Source organism: Aquarana catesbeiana, linkage group LG01, assembly GCF_042186555.1.
Source record: "Aquarana catesbeiana isolate 2022-GZ linkage group LG01, ASM4218655v1, whole genome shotgun sequence".
Classification (NCBI taxonomy): Eukaryota; Metazoa; Chordata; class Amphibia; order Anura; family Ranidae; genus Aquarana; species Aquarana catesbeiana.
This window is the reverse complement of record NC_133324.1, coordinates 205,707,255-205,728,514: the sequence shown is the minus strand read 5'-3', so window position 1 is coordinate 205,728,514 and position 21,260 is coordinate 205,707,255. Positions and strand designations below refer to the sequence as shown.

Genomic DNA, 21,260 nt, shown 5'->3' with positions numbered 1-21,260 from the left:
GTCAAATTTGTGAAAACCCCACAATATATTGTTATGTGTTCCTATGCACAGAGCATATCTAAAAAATGTTTTTTTAAATTACCTTTTATATACAAGCAGGGTGCCAAGCACTCCGTCACAATTACCTTTTATATATTTTTGCTGGGAAGGTATCGTGGCTGACTGCAATAATTTCTCAACCAGCTTAGTGTGGAAAAAAAAGAAAAAGAAAAGTGGCAACATTTTCTATCTTTATATTTGTTTCAGGTCAGCAACTCAGACAGCATGGAAGCCAATGTATCATCATGACAGACATGGGGAAGGCATCCTGAAAAATGAAAGTCATTAATGACAGCTTCTCTTATACTCTAATGCTAGCTCCTTTAGGCTGGGTTCACACATGTGCGGCCGCGTGTTCATGCCTGAGGTCCGGTGCGTGTCTGTTCACTGGTTCAGGTGCAATGCAGGTCCAAATTTTTGCCTGAATTCGCACCTGAACAGGACCCGAACACGCACCAGACCCTTTTTCAACAGGACCGCGGCTGCCCTATACATGTGTGAACCGACTCCATTGAGAGCCGGTCACACTTGTCTGTGAAGCGAATTGGATGCTGGGAAACTTGCATCCAATTCACATGTGTAAACCCAGCCTCAGAAAATTATAATTTTATTTCTGTGTCATCTAGGTATATGTTTATTATATGGCTTTAGAACAGACCCAGTCCCTGTAGGATATTTATTCACTTATTGTTTATTGCAAAGTTGAATGAATTGCCCTTTAGAAAAATTTGCCGGGTTTACATGGCTGGGTCAGTGTACTTTTACTGGATTTTCTATTATAGTATCAGACAAATCTGATGCCGCAGCCTAGCACTATTATTCAGTACCACTAGGTGTGAATGTTATGCAAAAAGGACAAGCTAGCCCTTTCATATACAGAAAAGCACTGAAGTCTAAAAGAGCTTAGCATCTGCACAATTTAGAAGACAATTCCACCCAGCAATGAAAATTAAACATTGCGAGAAACAGGGTGTGGTAAATGTCATGCAGTTTCCTTATTTCTCTCCAGAGGTGAGATCTGTTGGTTGGAGTTCCTGTGTCACACCTTCCTCATCTACTACTATTCCAATTGTCCTCAAACTGAACATGAAACTGCTGCATGGGAAATAGGTGTTGCTATCAAAATATTGGCATATGTAACGTTAGCTAGATCATATTATACCTGCTGACAACTGAGGAAGTGAATTCCTGAACTGAACCAAAGTGCATTGGAAGGCAGCCTGTTAAGTACAAGCTAGATTTTGGCTCATCTCAGGCTCAGCTCATCTCTATGAATGTCTGAGTTGCTGTGTCTCTGGCTTTTCTAAATCATCTCTTTCAATGACACAAAACTGCCTTAAAACTTGGCTCCTGCTTGCTTGTTACACTGACAGTTGCTCAGTTTCTGCACCCCCCCTTGGGCATGCCGCCCTACCTTTCAGTTTTTCCAAAAGGTCAACCAGCAACTCCACTATAGGGTCAGTGACTCTGAGCTTATGTGACTTCATGCAAACAGCAACTTTAATCTGATGCTTGTCAGACAGATATTTTGCTTTTCAGCATTTTTCTTTTAAAATGTTTTTTGGAGGGACAACAGTTCTACAGCGGACAATGGAGACTGAAAGTAACACTGCTGCTCTTAGGGGCTTTCTTAGGTATATTTTCTACCTATTGCCTGTTCTCAAATAGTCATCTTGAAAATCAAGGTCCACAAGGTTCTGTGCTATATAGCCTGCATGTTTGCTTCAGAAGAATTCTCATTCCCTTTATTCATTTTTTTATCTTTACTAGTTCATGAAACACATAAAAAGTTTAAACAACATACCTGACCATAGTTGGCTGCATAGTGGATAAGGCTAGGGTGATCCTTCGAACAACTCAGCTCTGCAATGGCTTCAGTCTCACTAACCATCCATCGCACACACTCCAGCTGACCTGTCTGTATTAAGAGAGAGGAATATTCTTCACATTCTTCTTACACAATTGTTTTACTTAGATTTAGAAAAAATATGACAGACACTTAGGGCTAAACTTTTTAGTTTTGAATAGAGTAAGAGGGGGTAACAATCCTTGTCAGTTTTTGGCCATCTGTGTCTCATTGCAGAGATTTCCCTTCATATCCTGTCTCATAGGCAAAGCAGGAAGTGAGAGGAAATTCCTCCAAAGTGAGGGAATCATTGGAACTAGTGTCTCCATTCAAAGATTTCCCCTGTATTGCTGTTCCAATGTCATTCTAAAATTTGGGATTTTCTTTTCACTTTTGATGATAATGGTAAACAGGACAAATAACGAGTGTGAATCTCCCTAATGGGGTCACAGACAGGAATAAGAACCTGACAGTGGTTCTAATCCCTCTTCACACTACCCAAAGCTAAAAAAAAAAAAAAAAAAAAAAGAAGAAAAAAACCTTTAGCGACAATTCAATTTAGCAGGTTCATTTGTATTTATTATATGTTGTTTACTAGTAATTCTACACAAGAAATTAACAATATTTTTTACTAGGAAACATTAGTTATCAGGTTCACACTATATGTATAAATTAAGTGAAAAACTGCCTGTGCTAACAACAGGTGTGGAATTTCTTACCCACTGTGCACCATAAAACACAGCTCATATGTTATTAAAAAATCTGAGAAGCCATCAAAAATTAAAATAATATGTGTATGGAATTTGAATGACATATTTTCTATTGAGTTATGTTAGGATGGGGTAGCCCATAGTGGTGATCATGCAGAGCTGGAAAGAATCCCTCTGCAGTTATGAAAGACCACCACAGCAATCTTTATTCTAAATTTCATCTTGTCATGCATAATTGTAACATTCCCCTTCAGAAGCCATGCTTTCCCAGTGGTGTTACATTACTTTCTGTGCAAATATTTCTTCAGGATTAGACTCATGGTCAGTCCTTCCAGAATGGGCTATAATTGCTCCTGATCTGTTTCTTGTTGATATAGATAGGGAGTCCCTAAGAGAAAAAGTGAGTTCCAGGGTTTTGACAATTTAAACCTGAAAGGTCCCCTAATTCTCTGGTGGACTATCTGTGAAAAATATTTATCTGTATAAATGAGTGGTGTGAGGTTTCCGATTTCCAGGCTGCTGTCACTCAGTGTTTTCTGGTAGCACGCTAATTAGCAAAGTGTATATTTGACCCAGGTTTCCTTTTATAAAAGGAGAAAGCCTGCAGCTGCCCTTCACTTAAGTATGTAGTCACATACTATGGACTTCTAGTATTTCTTTTTCCAGTTCATTAGTGTTTGTTGGTCCCTGTGCTCAGAATCTCTGGCATTTTACGGACTAGTTTATACCCTGTGTTAAATGATGAGCAGATAATGACATGTAGTGCCTATGTAGGGACTGTTTCCCTAGGGACCCTTAATGTTAAGTGCATGTTAGAAACACACTCCATGTATTTTATTGTGGTTTGGTGGGAAATGGCTATTTCCATCTCTGTTCTGATGTTTGAAAAAAACCTCTCCTAACTTGAAAACCTTCCCAGGCACATAAATTACTAATGTAAAACCCACTATCTATCTATTTATCTATCTATCTATCTATCTATCTATCTATCTATCTATCTATCTATCTATCTATCTATCTATCTATCTATCTAATATATATTGTACATTTATATTATAACATTTTAATAATAATTTTTATGCTGCTACTATACACCTTAATTTTGCAGTCAAGAAACAATTCTTCCATGGGACATGACTGGATACTTGAAGCTGCCACAAAGTTACCGGTTAAGGCCCACTTCCAGGCAAAACTTTATTTTAGTTTTGGATAGACTTATTAAAAGTAAATTCCTTGCTCTAATCTTGCTGTCCTAGACCCTAATATGGATATTTCTATTTATTTCCTGTCTCCACTGGGTCAGGAAGGGAGCATTAGTAACCTGACAAAGTTTATAATCCTTCCCCATTGTACTGAAAATTTAAATATTTCGTAAAAATGTGTGTCCCAATTGGTCAGAATTCCCATCACTTCTTGTTCCAACAGAAATTGAGAGACTATCTCTCCAGTGAGATTACATATCTTAGTAAAAACCAGATAGTAGTACTTACCCCTCTCTGTCCAAAATTGAAAAATAAAAATAGTCAGCAGTTGTGCTTTAAGTTAAAGTCCATCTCTGGGGAATAGAAAAATCCCCCTAGCATTGGGTTGTCCCCGCATTTAGCCAATCCTCTACACTCTTCTAGTCCCCTAGGCATTGGCAGTAGATTTTCCTTTGGCATCCTCACATCCATTGCAGGACTATAGGCTCTGCATTGGACTTCAGATGACATCAGAGGACCTGCGAGTGCCGGAGCATAGGGGAGTCTGCAGGGACCAATCTTACAGTCAGAAGGGAGCCTGCAGGGGAGGAGGATCGGGTAAGTAAACCTGATTTTTGAGGCCCCCTTAGTCCTAAATGAGCATTTAGCCCTTGCAGTAGATGGTGGCTCCACTGCAAGGGAAATGGGTTTTCTTTTTACTGGAGTTCAGCTTTAAAGATATTATTTTAGTAAGTGAATCCTTATGTGTAGGATTATATAGCAGTGTGGGTTCTCTTCAGTGTGGATGTTATGAAGCAAAGCCCACAATATGTCTGCAAGAGAGAATTGTAAAGAATTTGCTTTCTGTTGTCCCAGCTGCGGTTGGAAGTCAACTGGTAAAAGGTTGCTGATTTAACCAGTAGACTGGGTGGGCCTGGTTCTCAGGGCTGTAGGCTCAGTTTCCTGAGAATAGTTTAGTTATATGACAATATTCTGGGATTGAAATGAAATGCATTCTGAGGAGCTTGATGGTTCTAAGTGTATAGTGATATTGAGTGATAGTGCTAAAGTATATTTTCAGCATGAAGGTTGGTAGTCAAAAGGATAACATTTAAAATTACAGGTGGTACATTTTCATGTTGATACACAAATAATTATTGTATGTAGGCTATATCTAATTTAAACTTTTCTATATTATAAATAATAATAATAATACATATTATAAGTTTATAAATGTAAAAAGTTACAACCCTACAAACTGTATCGGTATTCTACTTTTCTTTCCTCTTTATTTTTTAGGCCTTTTGTTGGACACAACCCAGCCTCAAATTATAACATTCCTCTGCCTTCTCGATCAAAATTTTCTTAAAGGAAGAAAGAACATTTTAGGCAATTTTAAATAAGATATATGATCTGGCTAAGTAAAATCAAAATAATTAACCACCTCAAAGAAAATAATCTATAACCCCAATTCCAAAAAAGTTGGGACGCTGTGTACAAGCTACATAAAAAACAGAATGCAATAATTTGCAAATCTCATAAACACATATTTTATTCACAGTAGAAAATGGAAAACATATCAAATGTTTAAACTGAGAAAATGTACGATTTTAAGAAAAAAATAAGGTAATTTTAAAATTGATGGCAGCAACACGTCTCAAACAAGTTGGGACAGGGCAACAAAAAGCTGGCATAGTATGTGGTAATACCAAGGAAGAGCTGGAAGAACATTTTGAAATGGTAATATATCATCATGTAATGTGCATACTATCATCAAAAGATTCCAAGAATTTGGAGAAATCTCTGTGCACAAGGAACAGGGCCAAAATGCAATACTGGATGCCCTTGAACTTCAGACCCTTAGAGAGCACTGCATTAAAAACAGTCATGATTCTGTGATAGACATCACTACATGGGCCCAGGAATACTTCCAAAATCATAAATAGGTGAAAACCTTGTGAGCTGGTAAAATTAATTAATAAAAAATAAAGTAAAATAAAATAGACAGCTGCCAGCACTCCCCACACTTTCCTAAATGTGACAATGCAAAATTAAATAACAAAATGTGCAGCGCTAAGATCAAACAGTGAATGAATGAATAAATGAGTAGATAAATAAATAAAATGTAATCGGGTAAATATCTATAGGAATAACCTAGTACACAAATCTACTAATAAATGAATTAATTAAATAAATATATTGAATTAATAATAAATATATCCTGTGCAAAAAGTCCAAAAACGTGCAAATAACATTCAAGTATTGGACTGTCCAAAATAAAGTGCAAATGCTCCATATGTTGCACACTATCCTTAATATATTGAATAAAAATCTTGACAGTCTATCAAAGGGAGATGGATAAAAATGATCCTGGTGCCTTCATGCAGTGTACACACAATCCTAGTCCCTCCACCGGATGTACCCTCACCTTAAGGGTTTTTTTTTTAAATCCTGTAGTTAATGTGTAACAACTTAGGGATTCCTCCTGTGGTTTCTCCTTCCTGTAGTAACTATTTGGCTCAAATTTCAGATCAAAAACAACTCCTTCCTCCTGGTTAACAGTGACCTCCTCTCATATATGTCACATGTAGAAACAACAGAGGCTTGAAATAGTGTGATATCCTTTTAAAATATTTATTACAACTTAAACTCCACAAAATTACACTCACATTTCATAGTTAAAAACAAGTCTTGGTATACTCATGTATAATGGGGTGATGGTATCACCTGAAGCCGGATCTGCAGCCCCAGTCAGCGGCGTTCCCACCATCCTTAGCCTGTGCTCTGAAGCACTTCCTAATTCCTTTCACATCAGCCGATCAAGCTCCTACTAGCACAGGCTAGGGACGGTGAGAATGCCGCTGACTGGGGCTGCAGATCCTGCTTCAGGTGATACCATCACCCCATTATACATGAGTATACCAAGGCTTGTTTTTAACTATGAAATGTGAATGTAATTTTGACTAGTTTACGTTTTAATAAATATTTTAAAACAATATCACACTATTGCAAGCCTCTGCTGTTTCTACATGTGGCATATATGAGAGGAGGTCACTGTTAACCAGGAGGAAGGAGTTTTTGATTCAAAATTTGAGCCAAATAGCTACTACAGGAAGGAGAAACCACAGGAGGAATCCCTAAGCTGTTACACATTAACTACAGGCTTTTTAAAAAAAGCCCTTAAAGTGAGGGTACATCTGGTGGAGGGTTACACTAGGTTTGTGTGTACACTGCATGAAGGCACCAGCATCATTTTATCCACCTCCCTATGATGGACTGTCAACATTTTTATTCAATATATTAAGGATAGTGTGCAACACACGGAGCACTTGCACTTTATTTTGGACGTTACAATACTTGAATGTTATTTGCACGTTTTTGGACTTTTTGCAAAGGATATATTTATTATTAATTCAATATATTTATTTAATTAATTCATTTATTAGTAGATTTGTGTACTAGGTTATTCCTATAGATATCCACCCTACTACATTTTATTTATTTATCTACTTATTCATTCATTCACTGTTTGATCTTAGCGCCGCACATATTGTTATTTAATACTTCCAAAATCACTGCCCGTGAACACAATTTGCTGCGGCATCCAAAAATGCAAGGTAAAGAACTATCATGCAAAGCAGAAGCCATATTTGAACATGATCCAAAGTGATCCAAAGTGATCACGATTTAAAATGGTCTTTTAGAAAGTGGAAAATTGTTCTGTGGTCAGACGAATCTAAATTTGACATTCTTTTTAGCAACCACTGGTGCCACGGACTAAAGAGGAGAGGGGCCTTCTGGCTTGTTATCAGCTCTCAGTTCAAAAGCCTGCATCTCTGATGGTATATGTGTTCATTAGTGTGTATGGAATGGGCAGCTTAAACATCTTGTAAGGCACCATCAATGCTGAAAGATATATCTAGGTTTTAGAGCAGCATATGCATCCATCCAGATTTCAGATTTTTGCATATTTCAGCAGGACAATGCTAAACAGCATACTGCATCTATGAAAACGGCATGGCTTCATGGTAGAAGAGTCTAGGTACTTAACTAGACTGCCTGCAGTCCAGACCTTTCACCAACTTAAATTTTTTTGGTGCATCTTGAAACAAAAATATAGCAAAGAAGACCCAGAACTGTTGAGCAGTTAGAATCCTATATCAGGCAAGAATGGGACAACATTCCTCTCCCAAAACTCCAGCAAGTGGTCTTCTCAGTTCCCAGACAATTACAGAGTGTTGTAAAAAAAAAAGGAGGTGATACTTCACTGTAAACATGGCCCTGTACCAACTTTTGAGGGGTGTTGCTGCTATCAATTTCAAAATTACCTTATTTCTTTCGTAAAATGGTACATTTTCTCAATTGAAACATTTGATATGCTTTATATTGTGAATAAAATATTGGTTTATGAGATTTGCATATCATTGCATTCTGTTTTTATGTAGATTTTAAACAGCGTCCCAATGTTTTTTGGAAATGGAGTTGCACATTGCCCCGGAAAACAGATTACAATTCTAATTTTGGCAATGGTGGTACAAAAAGAATAGGTTGATTTACTGTCTAGAGATGAGCAAATAAGTAAAGTAAAGAAAATCTGAAAGGTGTCAATCACAATTCTCCGATCCCTTCTGAAAATGAAAGCATCCAGTAATGTGATATATGGAGAGCCATTCTAGGCAAAATAGGTAACCTAGAATTGAAACTCCCAAAGCGCCCACTTTTACTTTGGTAAATAGACATATCAGATATGTGTTTTTTATTGGAAACACTGACACAATACTGGTTTCAATTTCGATACATAAATCCAACTTTGCCAAAATAACATGGCAAATATTTAGAAGAAAGCTTTAATTTATATTTGATATGCACAAATTATGTTATAGGTGGTTTCCATTTTTTTAAAACTTTAGCATGTGCTATACTTTTGCATAGCACAGGAACGCTTGTTTTATATTAGTATGAGACTAACTTTTTTGAGCTTTTTTATACCACTGAAATTTCTGTTAAGCAGCTATGCAGTTACAGCCACCTCAAATGTCTCCAGTAATCTTTCTCATGTCTACATTTGTGCATTCTTTGATTTGTTATATAACAGTAATCTTTCGTGAATATGTGGCTTAGGTCAAAATTCCAAGACTACGAAGCATAAAATATTATTAGTAGTGACTGCATGTGCTCTCAGATGTATATTTTATATGTGTCTTCCAAATGATTATGTTTTATTTATGACTGGAAGGTGTCTTAGACTATTCCCTATGTCCCCCTTTTCCAAATATATTTAATCTTTGCTGAACCAGACAGACTCCACATTGGAAATAATCCAAAAATAAAAAAACTTCACCACGACTATTACGTATGGCAAAAGCATTTGGAACTCTGTCAGTTTATATACACTTGGGGTTACGAATCGGGCTACTAAAGTAGACATTTTGCCACTAACATTACTTTAAGCACAATTTACAATCAACATATTTTGTTTCTGTATTCCTACTTCAAGTGGACAATGCGTGACCTGTGTAATGATAACTTCATGGACACATTAAAAATAGGAATTCCATGAGTCAGAAGGACTGAGTACAAAAGTATATTTAGGTTTCCACTGCTTACCATCTTAAAATGCCAGTTGCCTGGCTGTCTCTGACGACTGGTACCCAATCTAAAGCAAGCATGGAGAAAGTTACATTGCAGTGAAGTAAGAGCTACTGATGTACATTTATATTCCCAGGGAGTAAGCTTAAAACGTATTGAAGCCATTCAATTATTGTGACAGCCAGGGAACACGCATTTTCATAAAGATAGGTCAGCAAAGGGGGTCTATGTTTTTCTGTAAATACAGGTTTCCTTTGAGTCGGCAACACAGCCAATTATATACACCTGCATGCAAAAATCCAGTTTAAACAAATTATATTCTGCTAGTATGGACACTTAAGGAAACAGCACAGGGATGCAGAATCCATATTGATGTAATGTATTCTCATCATCTATACTAAAAACACCAGCCACAGGGCTTATCCCCAAGGATGAGGCTTACCGCAGAGCATGGGTCAGGGGGACTTCCACTGCTGTCTCATGTAACATTTAATTTGGGAACTTTCCTGGATTTTAAGCATATTTAACATAGGGGTATACACTGAAAGTAATATAGATTTTCTGCATGTGATAAACACATCACAGGCAGCAACACATAAATAGTAATGTCAAAAACATCATTGAAAGGCTATTACAATCCCCACCTTCAGAACCTTTATTGAGTTCACATGTAGCCTAAAGGAACTGTAGAGGCCCTGGTATGGTATGTCTTTCTATATTGGTATTTCATCTCTATCTCAAAGAATTCATGTTATTTCAATTGAAATATGAGACTGACAGCCCATAGGGGCAGGAGGGGAATTTTCTTTTCTCCATATGTTGAATACAGCTTTCAGCAATGACTTTTCACCACATACTGTACAGGTGACCAGCAAATTTATGGTGAACAGTTAAGAATGTGCACGTATTTCACTGGTACAAACAACCTCTGAAATGACAGTAAAGCAACATCTCACACTTCCAACCTCTACGCTAACACTTTCATGAGCATTAGTTCTATTAGTTTTAATCCATCCAGGATTGCTAAAGACACATGCCAAAACTGATATTTATTAAATCTTTCTGGGATGCCAACATATGGATCTCTATGCCCGTGTCCTGCAGATGCAAGTGATATGATAGCCCTTTAAAAAAAAACTAAACAGTCAACAGATCACCACAACCAATACTTTAATAGGCAGTACCTAGCCAGATCTCCATAAAGGCTGCAGATGCATGTGATGTGATGGCACATTAAAGAAAACTAAACAGTCAACAGATCACCACAACCAATACTTTAATAGACAGGATCTAGTCAGATCCCCATAAAGGCTACAGATTCACATGATATGATGGCACATTAAAGGAAAATAAACAGTCAACGGGTCACCACAGCCAATACTTTAATGGACAGGATCTAGCCAGATCCCTATAAAGGATGCTATTCCATTGCTGGTCCACCCAAAACTGATATATCAGTCACCAGCTTCTTATATCTCTCAGAGATTCACTCAGGGATTAAGAACGCTACTCCCAATTTCCAGGATAATCTCTCTGCAAAAGCCATTATGTGGGGGTTTGTTCTCCATGGTAAGCTTTTCAAATCTACACTACACTGCAGCAAGGCCATTGAAAATGGCTGTGTCACAGCAGGATACATTAAACCATATGATATGATGGGCTGAGCTAGGAACTCTGGATGTGGGATCTTTGTGCTCAAGTCTCTGAGAGATAATTAAGAACCACTTGTGTCTATCTGTACATGAATTAATAATGTTTTAGGGGGCTCAGCACTTTCTGTTGAGAAATTAATCTTTATTCAGTCCACTTTATTAAGCAAGAATGAGAATGTGCTTGACTGACCACTGATCATGAGTTAGGTGGTAGGAAACCATCATATGAACATCACTAAAAAAATATTTCCCTAGACTGAGGTTCATCAACTGATGAACTGTCTTTCTTTGCATATGTTTTATACTTCATGCTTTATTACACTGACTATTTATTAAAGTCTTTTCACAGTACTTCATCTTGTTTGAGGACAGCGCTATGTGGCTGATACATTATGATAATTAAAAGCCAATAAGAAGACTAAACAACTTGAATGTCACAGCCTATCTAGTACAACTTAAGTTTTTTTTCAGGTTGGCTTTGGAAAGTAATATGTAAGTTTAATTTATTCTGTACTGTTTTCATAAGGATTCAGGTTTATGGGCATTTTAATGGGGAATGGCAGATATCCAGCAACTTAAGTCATATAGAGAATAAAATGTCAACACTTTAGCAGAAGGTGATAGCTTTTTATTGGACAATGTACCCTTTAAACAATGAAGAGTCATAAAAACTCACCTATACTGTGTAGCTGTAAAATTACCTATACTATTTGACTGTAATAAAAAAATGTAAAAATGTAAAAAAAAATACCTATTTCAGATTATAGCTACTGCTAACTTGTTGAACTGCCAGAAAAAACGTTGGTGCAATTATAAGCAGAGCTGTGGTCTTATATATGTGTTATGATTACCAAAATCCTAGTTAAAGTAATTTAGTAACTTATTATGTGTGGAGGATACGTTGCATATAAGCATTTCCAGTTGGTTCTGTTAAAGCAACCTAAAGAATTTATATTACAGAATCGTGTGTGTGTGTGCGCGCAAGTGTTAGATCTTATGAATATATGAAAATGTGAGTGCTAGTAAGTAAATCTGATTTGCAACATCTTGATTTACTGCAATCCTGACACCACTTATTTCACAGCTGACTGCAACTGTAAGTTCACATAGAACCTGGCCATATTCACAGGATCTGATTGTTCAAATATGATAAGATCCTCTCCAGATCCCCTGTTTATCTGACATACAGTATTCATCCAGACCAGTACAGTGTCAGAAAATCACTTGAAAGTCTGGACTCAGTATCACCCATTAGACCACTAATATAATGACTTACATTTGAAACTCAGGAAGATTACTTTTCAACTGTTAAAATATGTGTATTGCACATCAGTATTAGCTCCCTAATGGCCTGCCAGTGTTTGAATGCAGCTTGCACCATGGCATTGTAATTACATTTATGGGTGCCTTTTTCTAAAATACGGAATGCTCTCAATGAATATTTCAAATAGTGCCTGTCACCACCACAGTGCACCCTGTAGTTGAGTAATGGAGAACATCCACTGCAATCATAAACTGCAATAAGTAACATAAATGGTTATATGGTTGCCTGCAGCTTTACTACCCCCATTTAGAGCCAGGAATCTCTACCTGTTAATTCCTATAGCAGACATATTCAGAAGTGTTTCTTAAAGCTGAACTCCGGGCAAAAAAATAAATACATAGTTGAAACACACATTTTAGCGCTTTTTTTAGTTGCCAAAAGTTTAGCGATTTTGTGATTTACATAGTACTGCCAGACAGCAGAGCCAGGCCAGTGACCTGACTTTTCTGTTGTGTAGTTAAGGAGGAAGAAAATCCTAACACTAATGCCGTGTACACACGACCGGACTTTATGGGAAACTAGGTCCAACGTTCTTCCCGCTGGACTCCCGGCGGACTTTCAGAATGAACGGACTTGCCCACACACGGACAAGTCCGTTCATTTTGAACGTGACTCGGGTACGATGGGACTAGAAAAGGAAGTCAATCTCGCTGCTTTTATTGGCAAGATTGGCACCTTGTGAGCCCCGTTGCGGGGCATACCAGGCCCTTAGGTCTGGTATGGATTTTAAGGGGAACCCCTATGCCGAAAAAATGGCATGGGGTCCCCCCAAAATCCATTCCAGACCCCGTTCCAAGCACGCAGCCCGGCCGGTCATCAAAGGGGGTAGGGACGAGAGAGTGCCCCCCCTCCTGAACCGTACCAGGCCGCATGCCCTCAACGTGGGGGGTTGGTGTTTTGGGGGAGGGGGCGCCAAAGTTGATGGGGACAAGGGCCTCTTCCCGACAACTCTGGCCGTTGGTTGTCGGGGTCTGTGGGCGGGGGGCTTATCGGAATCCGGGAGCCCCTTTAATAAGAGGGCCCCCAGATCCTGGCCCCCCACCCTATGTGAATGAGTATGGGGTACATGGTACCCCTACCCATTCACCTGGGGGAAAAAGTGTCAATAAAAAAAAACCACACTAGACAGGTTTTTAAAGTAATTTATTAGACAGCTCCGGGGGTCTTCTTCTGGCTTCGGGGGTCTTCTTCCGACTTCGGGGGTCTCTCCGATTCTTCCCCGCTGTCTCTGGCCTCTTCTCCCATTGTTTAACCTCTTCTCCTTGCTCTCAGGGTCTTCTGCTGGGCTCCTCCGCTATCTTCTGCTCTTTTGCCGCTCTTTTGCTAGCGGTGGCCCGGTCTTCTGCCTTCTGATCTTCCTCCCTCTTCTCTTCTTGTGATGTTGACACGACGCTCTCTCTGGCTGGAATGCTCTCTGAGCGTTCCGATGTGACTTATATAGGCGGTGACCCCGCCCCCTTATGCTGTCACAGTCCCTGGGCATGCTGGGACTGTGACGGCATAAGGGGACGGGGTCACTGGGTGATGTTGACCATGCCCCCCTACTCTGCAGGGCTCAGTGAGGGGAGCTCTAACAGCTCTGATACCCCCATCCACACAGCACACAGGAACAGAGCTGAGACTGTCAATCAGCTGGAGGTCCCTCCCCTGTCACCATTTTTCTCTTTGTGTCATGAAAACTTGTCAGAAGCGTCATATGGCGCGTCATATATACCACCTACCTTCTCTTAAAGCTAAACTCTAGCTATGATTTATATTGCATAGTTAGATTGGTCCAGTGTGGACCAGTGTAAGTATGAAAATCTGAAACCTGAGTGATCACTGTAAAAACTGACAATCACTGTAGTAGTTTGCGCTATTACATAGATAGCAGAAGTCCTCCAGGCCCGATGCCAAGAGGCTTCCCTTCTTCATAGTAACCACGGGGGGTTGTTACATGGCACTGCTGCCATTTACAAACTGTCTTGTATTTTTTTTTTTTTTCAATCAATGCAAAAGTGTGGATTTACTAAAGGCAAATAGACTTAGCACATTGCAAAGTGCAGTTGCAATCTGTAAGAGCTCCTGACTTCCATCATCCAATCATGTGCAAGCAAAAATGCTGTTTTTTTTTAAATTTTTCTTGCTCATGATTGGATTTTCCTTGCAAAGCAAAGCTTTACCTCATGTACTAAGCTCTGGAGCAACTGCACTTTGCAAAGTGCACAATCTTTTTGCCTTTAGTAAATCAAAACCAATGTGTTCCCTGATTGGATGAGGTGAAGAGGTGGGGCGGTGACATCACAATTTTCACCTTGCACAATCAGATAATTTCTTGTATTTATTGGAAAAAATGCCAACTACTACCGTGATTTGCAGCTTCCACAGTCATCACTCAGGTATGAAATATGCATACTAACATTGGTACAAGCTTGACCAATGTATCTACACATGGAAAATCATACCTAGAGTTAAGCTTTAAATGTTACAGTATATACTATTTATACTGCTAAAACACTGTTCAACCTGTACTGAGAATCTGACCAGAACTCATCTATAAACTGGCCCTTCTTCCTAATCCCTGAGAGTTCTTCAACTAGCTTTCCATAATGACTTTAGAGCAAATAAAAGCAGAGACATTCAATCTGCGGGGTAGTAAACCATGCCGCCCTTATTGACTTCCACTGGTAAGTCAGTGACCATATTCTCCTGCAAAGTGGCCCTGCAAATAAGGCCCTGCTAATGGAATACATTTAGGCAGTATAAAGTCAGTGCTACTCATTACAAACTTTAGAAAGCCTCATTTTAATGCATCACACATTACCTTTATTGCCAATCCCGCAGGCGTCAGTTGCTCCTCATTCCTCTCACTTAAACAATCCTCACCCATAAGTGAGGTAAGGTGCTGCAGGCATTCGGCATGTCCCTGGGATGCTGCAATGTGCAGTAGATTGTTTCCATTTTCATCATGAATTTGGTCCAAATTATCTACAGCGATGTGAGGCTGGGGGGCAGAAAGGGAAAACATCATGAGCAGTCCAGCAATGAGTAAGTAACCCATAACATATGGAGGTTGCCAGTACTGATACACTTTTAGGAATGCTAGCTGCTGGGATGTCCATGTCTTCAATACTTGCAGAGTCACCAATATGGGTTAAAAAGTCAAAATAATGAATTCAGTGGATCAACACGACAGCTAGGTAAAATGCAATTACAACCTTCCTATTCTCTCAGTAAAGGTTTCTGTAAGAATCAAGAGATTAGAACCTGCTCCAAGTGACGTTATACTTTAAGATAATTTAATATACAAGCAAAAAACAAAACAAAAATAAGGGGTTCTAAAAGAAACTTTTTTTTATAGTTTAGTACATTTCCAATGTGTTGTGTGATTGTGTGTTACTAATGAAAGGTCACAAACAGCAAGGAATGTAGTTCTGTTATTTTAAAACCAACATCATATTTGTTTGATATGGATAAAGGGCATGCACAATAATTCTAATGGCTGTCTTTTCATATGCTTCAACATAAATGAAATATAGTAATGCAGTTCTCCTCAAATTCATCTTAGTTGTGTAGCAGTCACAACCTATGATTCCTCTGAAATTTTAGCTGAATGTTAGGTGCAATTAAACCCATACAATTTTTTTCATCACAGTCCCCATACCCTGTGCTGCTGGTAGCTATCACTAGAGTAATTTTTAATGCGTCCCACCAATGTAATACCCTGTTCAACCCTGATCCCTGTTCACTAAAGATCAAGGGAACATGTGAAAGAGTACAATGTAGTATGAGTAGATGAGTGTAGCAACTGACTTTTCTACCTCTTGTTATGATAGAAAAAGCAGGTCGTTTTATAGCCAAATCACACTGAAAAGATGCTGGTTTAGCAGGTAGTAAAGATGGCTGAAGGTGACCTTAGTCATTGAGACTTGTCTGTAGCTGGGCACAGTCCTCAGTTCAAAAGTTACCAAGTCCTGACCAAATGATCTTAAGAAAAACAGATACTGACTGTGCTGGAAAATCTTGGCTAACTACTTAGATTTTCCCCAAAATAAACTACTAAGATTGACACATGTCATGTCTATAACAGCATCATACAGTTAGCAGCCAATCACACTTAGGGCAAACATTAATTAGACAAGTTTGAAAACCTAGTCTGATCACTATGATGACCCCAAGGTGTCTCCACTCTGCTGCCTCTAACCTTCCTCATTAACAGCATAAAAATACAATACTTGGGTGTCCATGAAACCAACCACATGGCATTCAGATTATGCCTACACTTATGTCCATCTTCTAAGGTCTATGATAGTCTCACTGAATCACAGTTGTTTTTCTGTACAACACTTGCACTGAGCTTAGGAAATAACTTATGATATCTGTGCATATCTTCAGTTTGGACAGTTCTGGAAATTCTCAAGTCATTATTGCACAAAGGCATACAGTGCAGCACACTTTACTGTCCATCTATATAAACACAGAAGAACGATAACTGAACCTGAGATTATCCGGCACAATGTCCGACACTCACACTGAGATAGTACAATATCTGCCTGTGTGACATTATGTTGGCATTGAGCCATGTGGTCTCAAATACTTTTTTTATTACAAGCAGAACTAATATGCAAAGTTCTAGAACAGCAACAGAACAATTTCTTATACAAGTAAAGTCAAACGTTGCTAAGGTTCATCATACCTTTATCGCTTAATTGTCTTACCATGTAATAAAAATACATTTTTGTTAGTGTAAAAATGAATTTAAAATAAAGATGGACTTTCTCATCATCCTGGATCTGACACCAAAAATATCATATACAGTATCTCACGAAAGTGAGTACACCCCTCACATTTTTGTATATATTTTATTATACCTTTTCATGTGGCAACACTGAAGAAATAATATTTTGCTACAATTATTATTATTATTATACAGTATTTATATAGCGCCAGCAGTTTACGTAGCGCTTTACAACTTGAGGGTAAACAGTACAAATACAATACAATTTGATACAGTAGGAATCAGAGGGCCCTGCTCCTTAGAGCTTACAATCTAAGAGGCTACAATGTAAAGTAGTGAGCGTACAGCTTGTATAACAGTGTAAATTTGCTGTCCCCTCAAAAAAAAATCAACACACAGCCATTAATGTCTAAACCACTGGCAACAAAAGTGATACACCCCTAAGTGAAAATGTTCATATTGGGCCCAATTAGCCATTTTTCTTCCCCGGGGTCATGGGACTCGCTAGTGTTACAAAGTCTCAGGTGTGAATGGGGAGCAGGTGTATTAAATTTGGTGTTATTGCTTTCACTCTGTCATACTGGTCACTGGAAGATCAACATGGCACCCCATGGCAAAGAACTCTCTGAGGATCTGAAAAAAAAGAATTGTTGCTCTACATAAAGATGGCCTAGGCTATAAGAAGATTGCCAAGACCCTGAAACAGCTGCAGCACGGTGGCCAAGACCATACAGCAATTTAACAGGACAGGTTAGACTCAGAACAGGCCTCGCCATGGTGGACCAAAGAAGTTGAGTGCACATACTCAGTGTCATATCCAGAGGTTGTCTTTGGGAAATAGATTTATGAGTGCTGCCAGCATTATTGCAGAGGTTGAAGGGGTGGGGGGTCAGCCTGTCAGTGCTCAGACCATACACCACAAACTGCATAAAATTGGTCTGCATGGCTGTCATCCCAGAAGGTAGCCTCTACTTAAGATGATGCACAAGAAAGTCCGCAAACAGTTTGCTCAAGACAAGCAGACTAAGGACATGGGTTACTGGAACCATGTCCTGTGGTCTGATGAGACCAAGATAAACTTATTTGGTTCAGATGGTGTCAAGCGTGTGTGGCGGCAACCAGGTGAGGAGTACTAAGACAAGTGTGTCTTGCCTACAGTCAAGCATGGTGGTGGGAGTGTCATGGCCTGGGGCTGTATGAGTGCTGCCGACACTGGGGATCTACAGTTCATTGAGGGAACCAAGAATACCAAGATGTACTGTGACATACTGAAGCCAAGCATGATCCCCTCCCTTCGGAGACTGGGCCACAGGGCAGTATTCCAACATGATAACAACCCCAAACACACCTCCAGGGCGACCACTGCCTTGCTAAAGAAGCTGAGGGTAAAGGTGATGGACTGGCCAACCATGTCTCCAGACCTAAATTCTATCTGTGGGGCATTCTCAAATGAAAGGCGGAGGAGCGCAAGGTCTCTAACATCTACCAGCTCCATGATGTCGTCATGGAGGAGTGGAAGAGAACTCCAGTGACAATCTGTGAAGCTCTGGTGAACTCCATGCCCAAGAGGGTTAAGGCAGTGCTGGAAAATAATGGTGGCCACACAAAATATTGACACTCTGGTCCCAATTTGGACATTTTCACTTAGGGGTGTACTCACTTTTTTTTGCCAGTGGTTTAGACATGATTGGCTGTGTGTCGAGTTATTTTGAGGGGACAGTAAATTTACGCTGTTAACCACTTCAGCCCCGGAAGGTAGAATAAAATGAAAGTTGATGTGCAGCCAGATATGTTTTAGTTTATTAAAGATTAGAGAATTATGACTTGAATATGACTAGTTGCTATAGGAAAACCCTTTATTATTGCTTTCCGCCTGCTTTTGTTATCAATAGTCTTATTCAATAAAACATTTCCATTTTTAGGTGCTAACTCTTTTGTGCAGTAACCAATTAGAATGCACATTTTACTTTTCTAAGTTTAGCTGAGTGAATTCTAACGGGTCATTTTGGGCTACTGTACATAAGAATTAACACTTAAGAATAAGACTTCTTTATTAAAAAGTTTTATATATTACTGTGGACCTGGTGCCTCCACACTGAATCCCATTTGTGGACTAACACAAATATCCTAGTTAGCAATGTGGACAAACCCAACAATATCACATTTATTCCTTGTTAATCTGTTGCCTGCATCTACATTCTTGAAATTTTTATTTAGCCCATTCAATAGAACAAAATGAACAGTAATATAGGGGCCAGGTGCACCTTTAATCCAAAACAAAAACTACACTTTACTTACAGTATGTTCATAACATTTTCATTAATCATCCTCTAATTTAGGTGTTCATTCTGTACAGAGACTGCTGAGGTGGAAAAAACAAGGATGGCTACATTGTGAACTGGATGGTTGTATCGTATGAATTTATTCTATGCTTATTTCGCTTTGCATGTACATTTGGCATCTTGAAATTTGATGATTTTTGGAACTAATGATTTATGAAAGAGTGCAACACTGCTCAGACTGTGAATAAAGATTTCCTCGAGGGTGCTGGCCCCGGCTCACCACCGTCAATAGTAATTGAAGAAAAAGAAGACTGGTCGCACACCATATAAGGAAGAACTTTTGTAGAATTGTTACGTTATTGTCAAACTGCCAAAGGACGTAGACAGGACATTACAGGAATATTGGTAGACCAGTTTCACACGGATAACTTGTGCTTGTTCACTAATGACTTATGTTTGGAGAACCTGTGTCAAGAAGTTCCTGACAATGGTCTCTATAAAGCCGTATAATATCATTTGAATTGGGTATCACTGATGTTGGGTATCTGTTGTTGAATTTAGAAATTCCACAACACTGCCTTTCAAATCAAGCCTATCAAGTCATTTTTGAGGGGGAAGATTTTCTCTTAAAATGTCAAGCTCCTGCACTTATAAGCAGATGTTCTTATACAAGGAAATCCATACCCCTTGGGTGTAAGGGAACCAAATGATGGGAGTATGGGACTGGATCTAAGAATTAATACAAAATTTGAAGCTGGATAAAAAATCCTTATGACTTTCTTTTAGTCATTTCAGTTCCTAGCTATCCATATGTAGTAAACCCAAGCTACTGGCATCTTTTGAAGTCATGCTGGTAACTAATAGGACTGGTGATGACAATAATTTCTTCAAGTCTGGAGAACAGGATGGAAGGAGCGTCCGATCCTTCTGATAACTGGATGGGATAACTGGCATAAGGGATGGCTTTTATTCTTTTATTTATGACATCTACTGGATATTATGAGCCTGTGAGAATATCATTTTGAAATTTCAAAACTAGGACTGACTTTAAGTATGAGATAGATTCCATAAGCCTAACCCAATTATCTGTAAAAAGCTTGTAAAAGAGATTTTGTCCTACAATATGGAGAGAGCCCTTTCGGGTTAATTTTTTTAACTGTTTCTAAAGTCAGAAGTTTTTTTTTATCTTAATGCATTCTAACATGGGGGGGAGCGTGACCGGAAGTGGATGCGGTTGCTGGTGTGATGTGAGAACGTAACTACTCTCCCCCCCTCGCTCCCTCCTATCCCAGCTTCTATCCTCTCCTCCTTGTGGGACCTCCGGATACTGCCAGCTTACCAGAGCTTGATGGGTGGATGAGCGGGGGAGCCTTCAGCTGCTTGTGTGGTCCTCGGATTTTGGCCGCTCTTTGCCCTGTGGATGTTGGCGAGGTGACGGCGGCGTTACCTGGATACGGGAGGGGTTGAGGAGCATCGGCCCCAGAGCGCACCTCTCCCCCGTTCCTCAGACAGAGATGCTGACTGCAGCCGATTACAGCTGGGAAGTGGCAGCGGTGGTGTAAGAGACTCCTGCTGCCCTTCCCTAGAGAGGAGAAGAGGCGACATTACCTTGACACGGGAGGGGTTGAGGAGCGTCGGTCCCAGAGCGCACCCCCCGTGCCTTACACAGAGACACTGAACACAGCTGATCACAGCTGGGAAGTGGCAGCGGTGGTGTGAGAGACTCCCGCTGCCCTTCCCTTGGCCTTTTTACCGGGACCATCACTGGCATTACTCCTTAAGAAGCCATAATTACAGAGAGGAGAAACGGTGATGATACGAGAGGCTCTCCACTGCCCATTATTGTGTAGGATGAGTGGCATCTTCCTGGAGGAGCCTCCGGAACCCCCAGTTGGGGGGTGATGCTGGAAAACCCCCCTC

At 39.5% G+C, this 21,260-nt stretch overlaps 1 protein-coding gene across 6 annotated transcripts in view; it reads right to left on the bottom strand.

The window, feature by feature from the left end:
* SNCAIP (synuclein alpha interacting protein) overlaps positions 1–21,260 on the bottom strand; it is a 364,007-nt gene that overhangs the window by 54,840 nt on the left and 287,907 nt on the right. For all 6 annotated transcript variants that reach the window (XM_073624689.1, XM_073624685.1, XM_073624687.1 and 3 more), the window contains 2 exons: positions 15,145–15,324; positions 1,844–1,957 (listed from right to left, as the gene is read on the bottom strand). In XM_073624689.1, the coding sequence (XP_073480790.1) occupies positions 1,844–1,957; positions 15,145–15,324 (294 nt within the window). The remainder of the gene's footprint in view (positions 1–1,843; positions 1,958–15,144; positions 15,325–21,260) is intronic.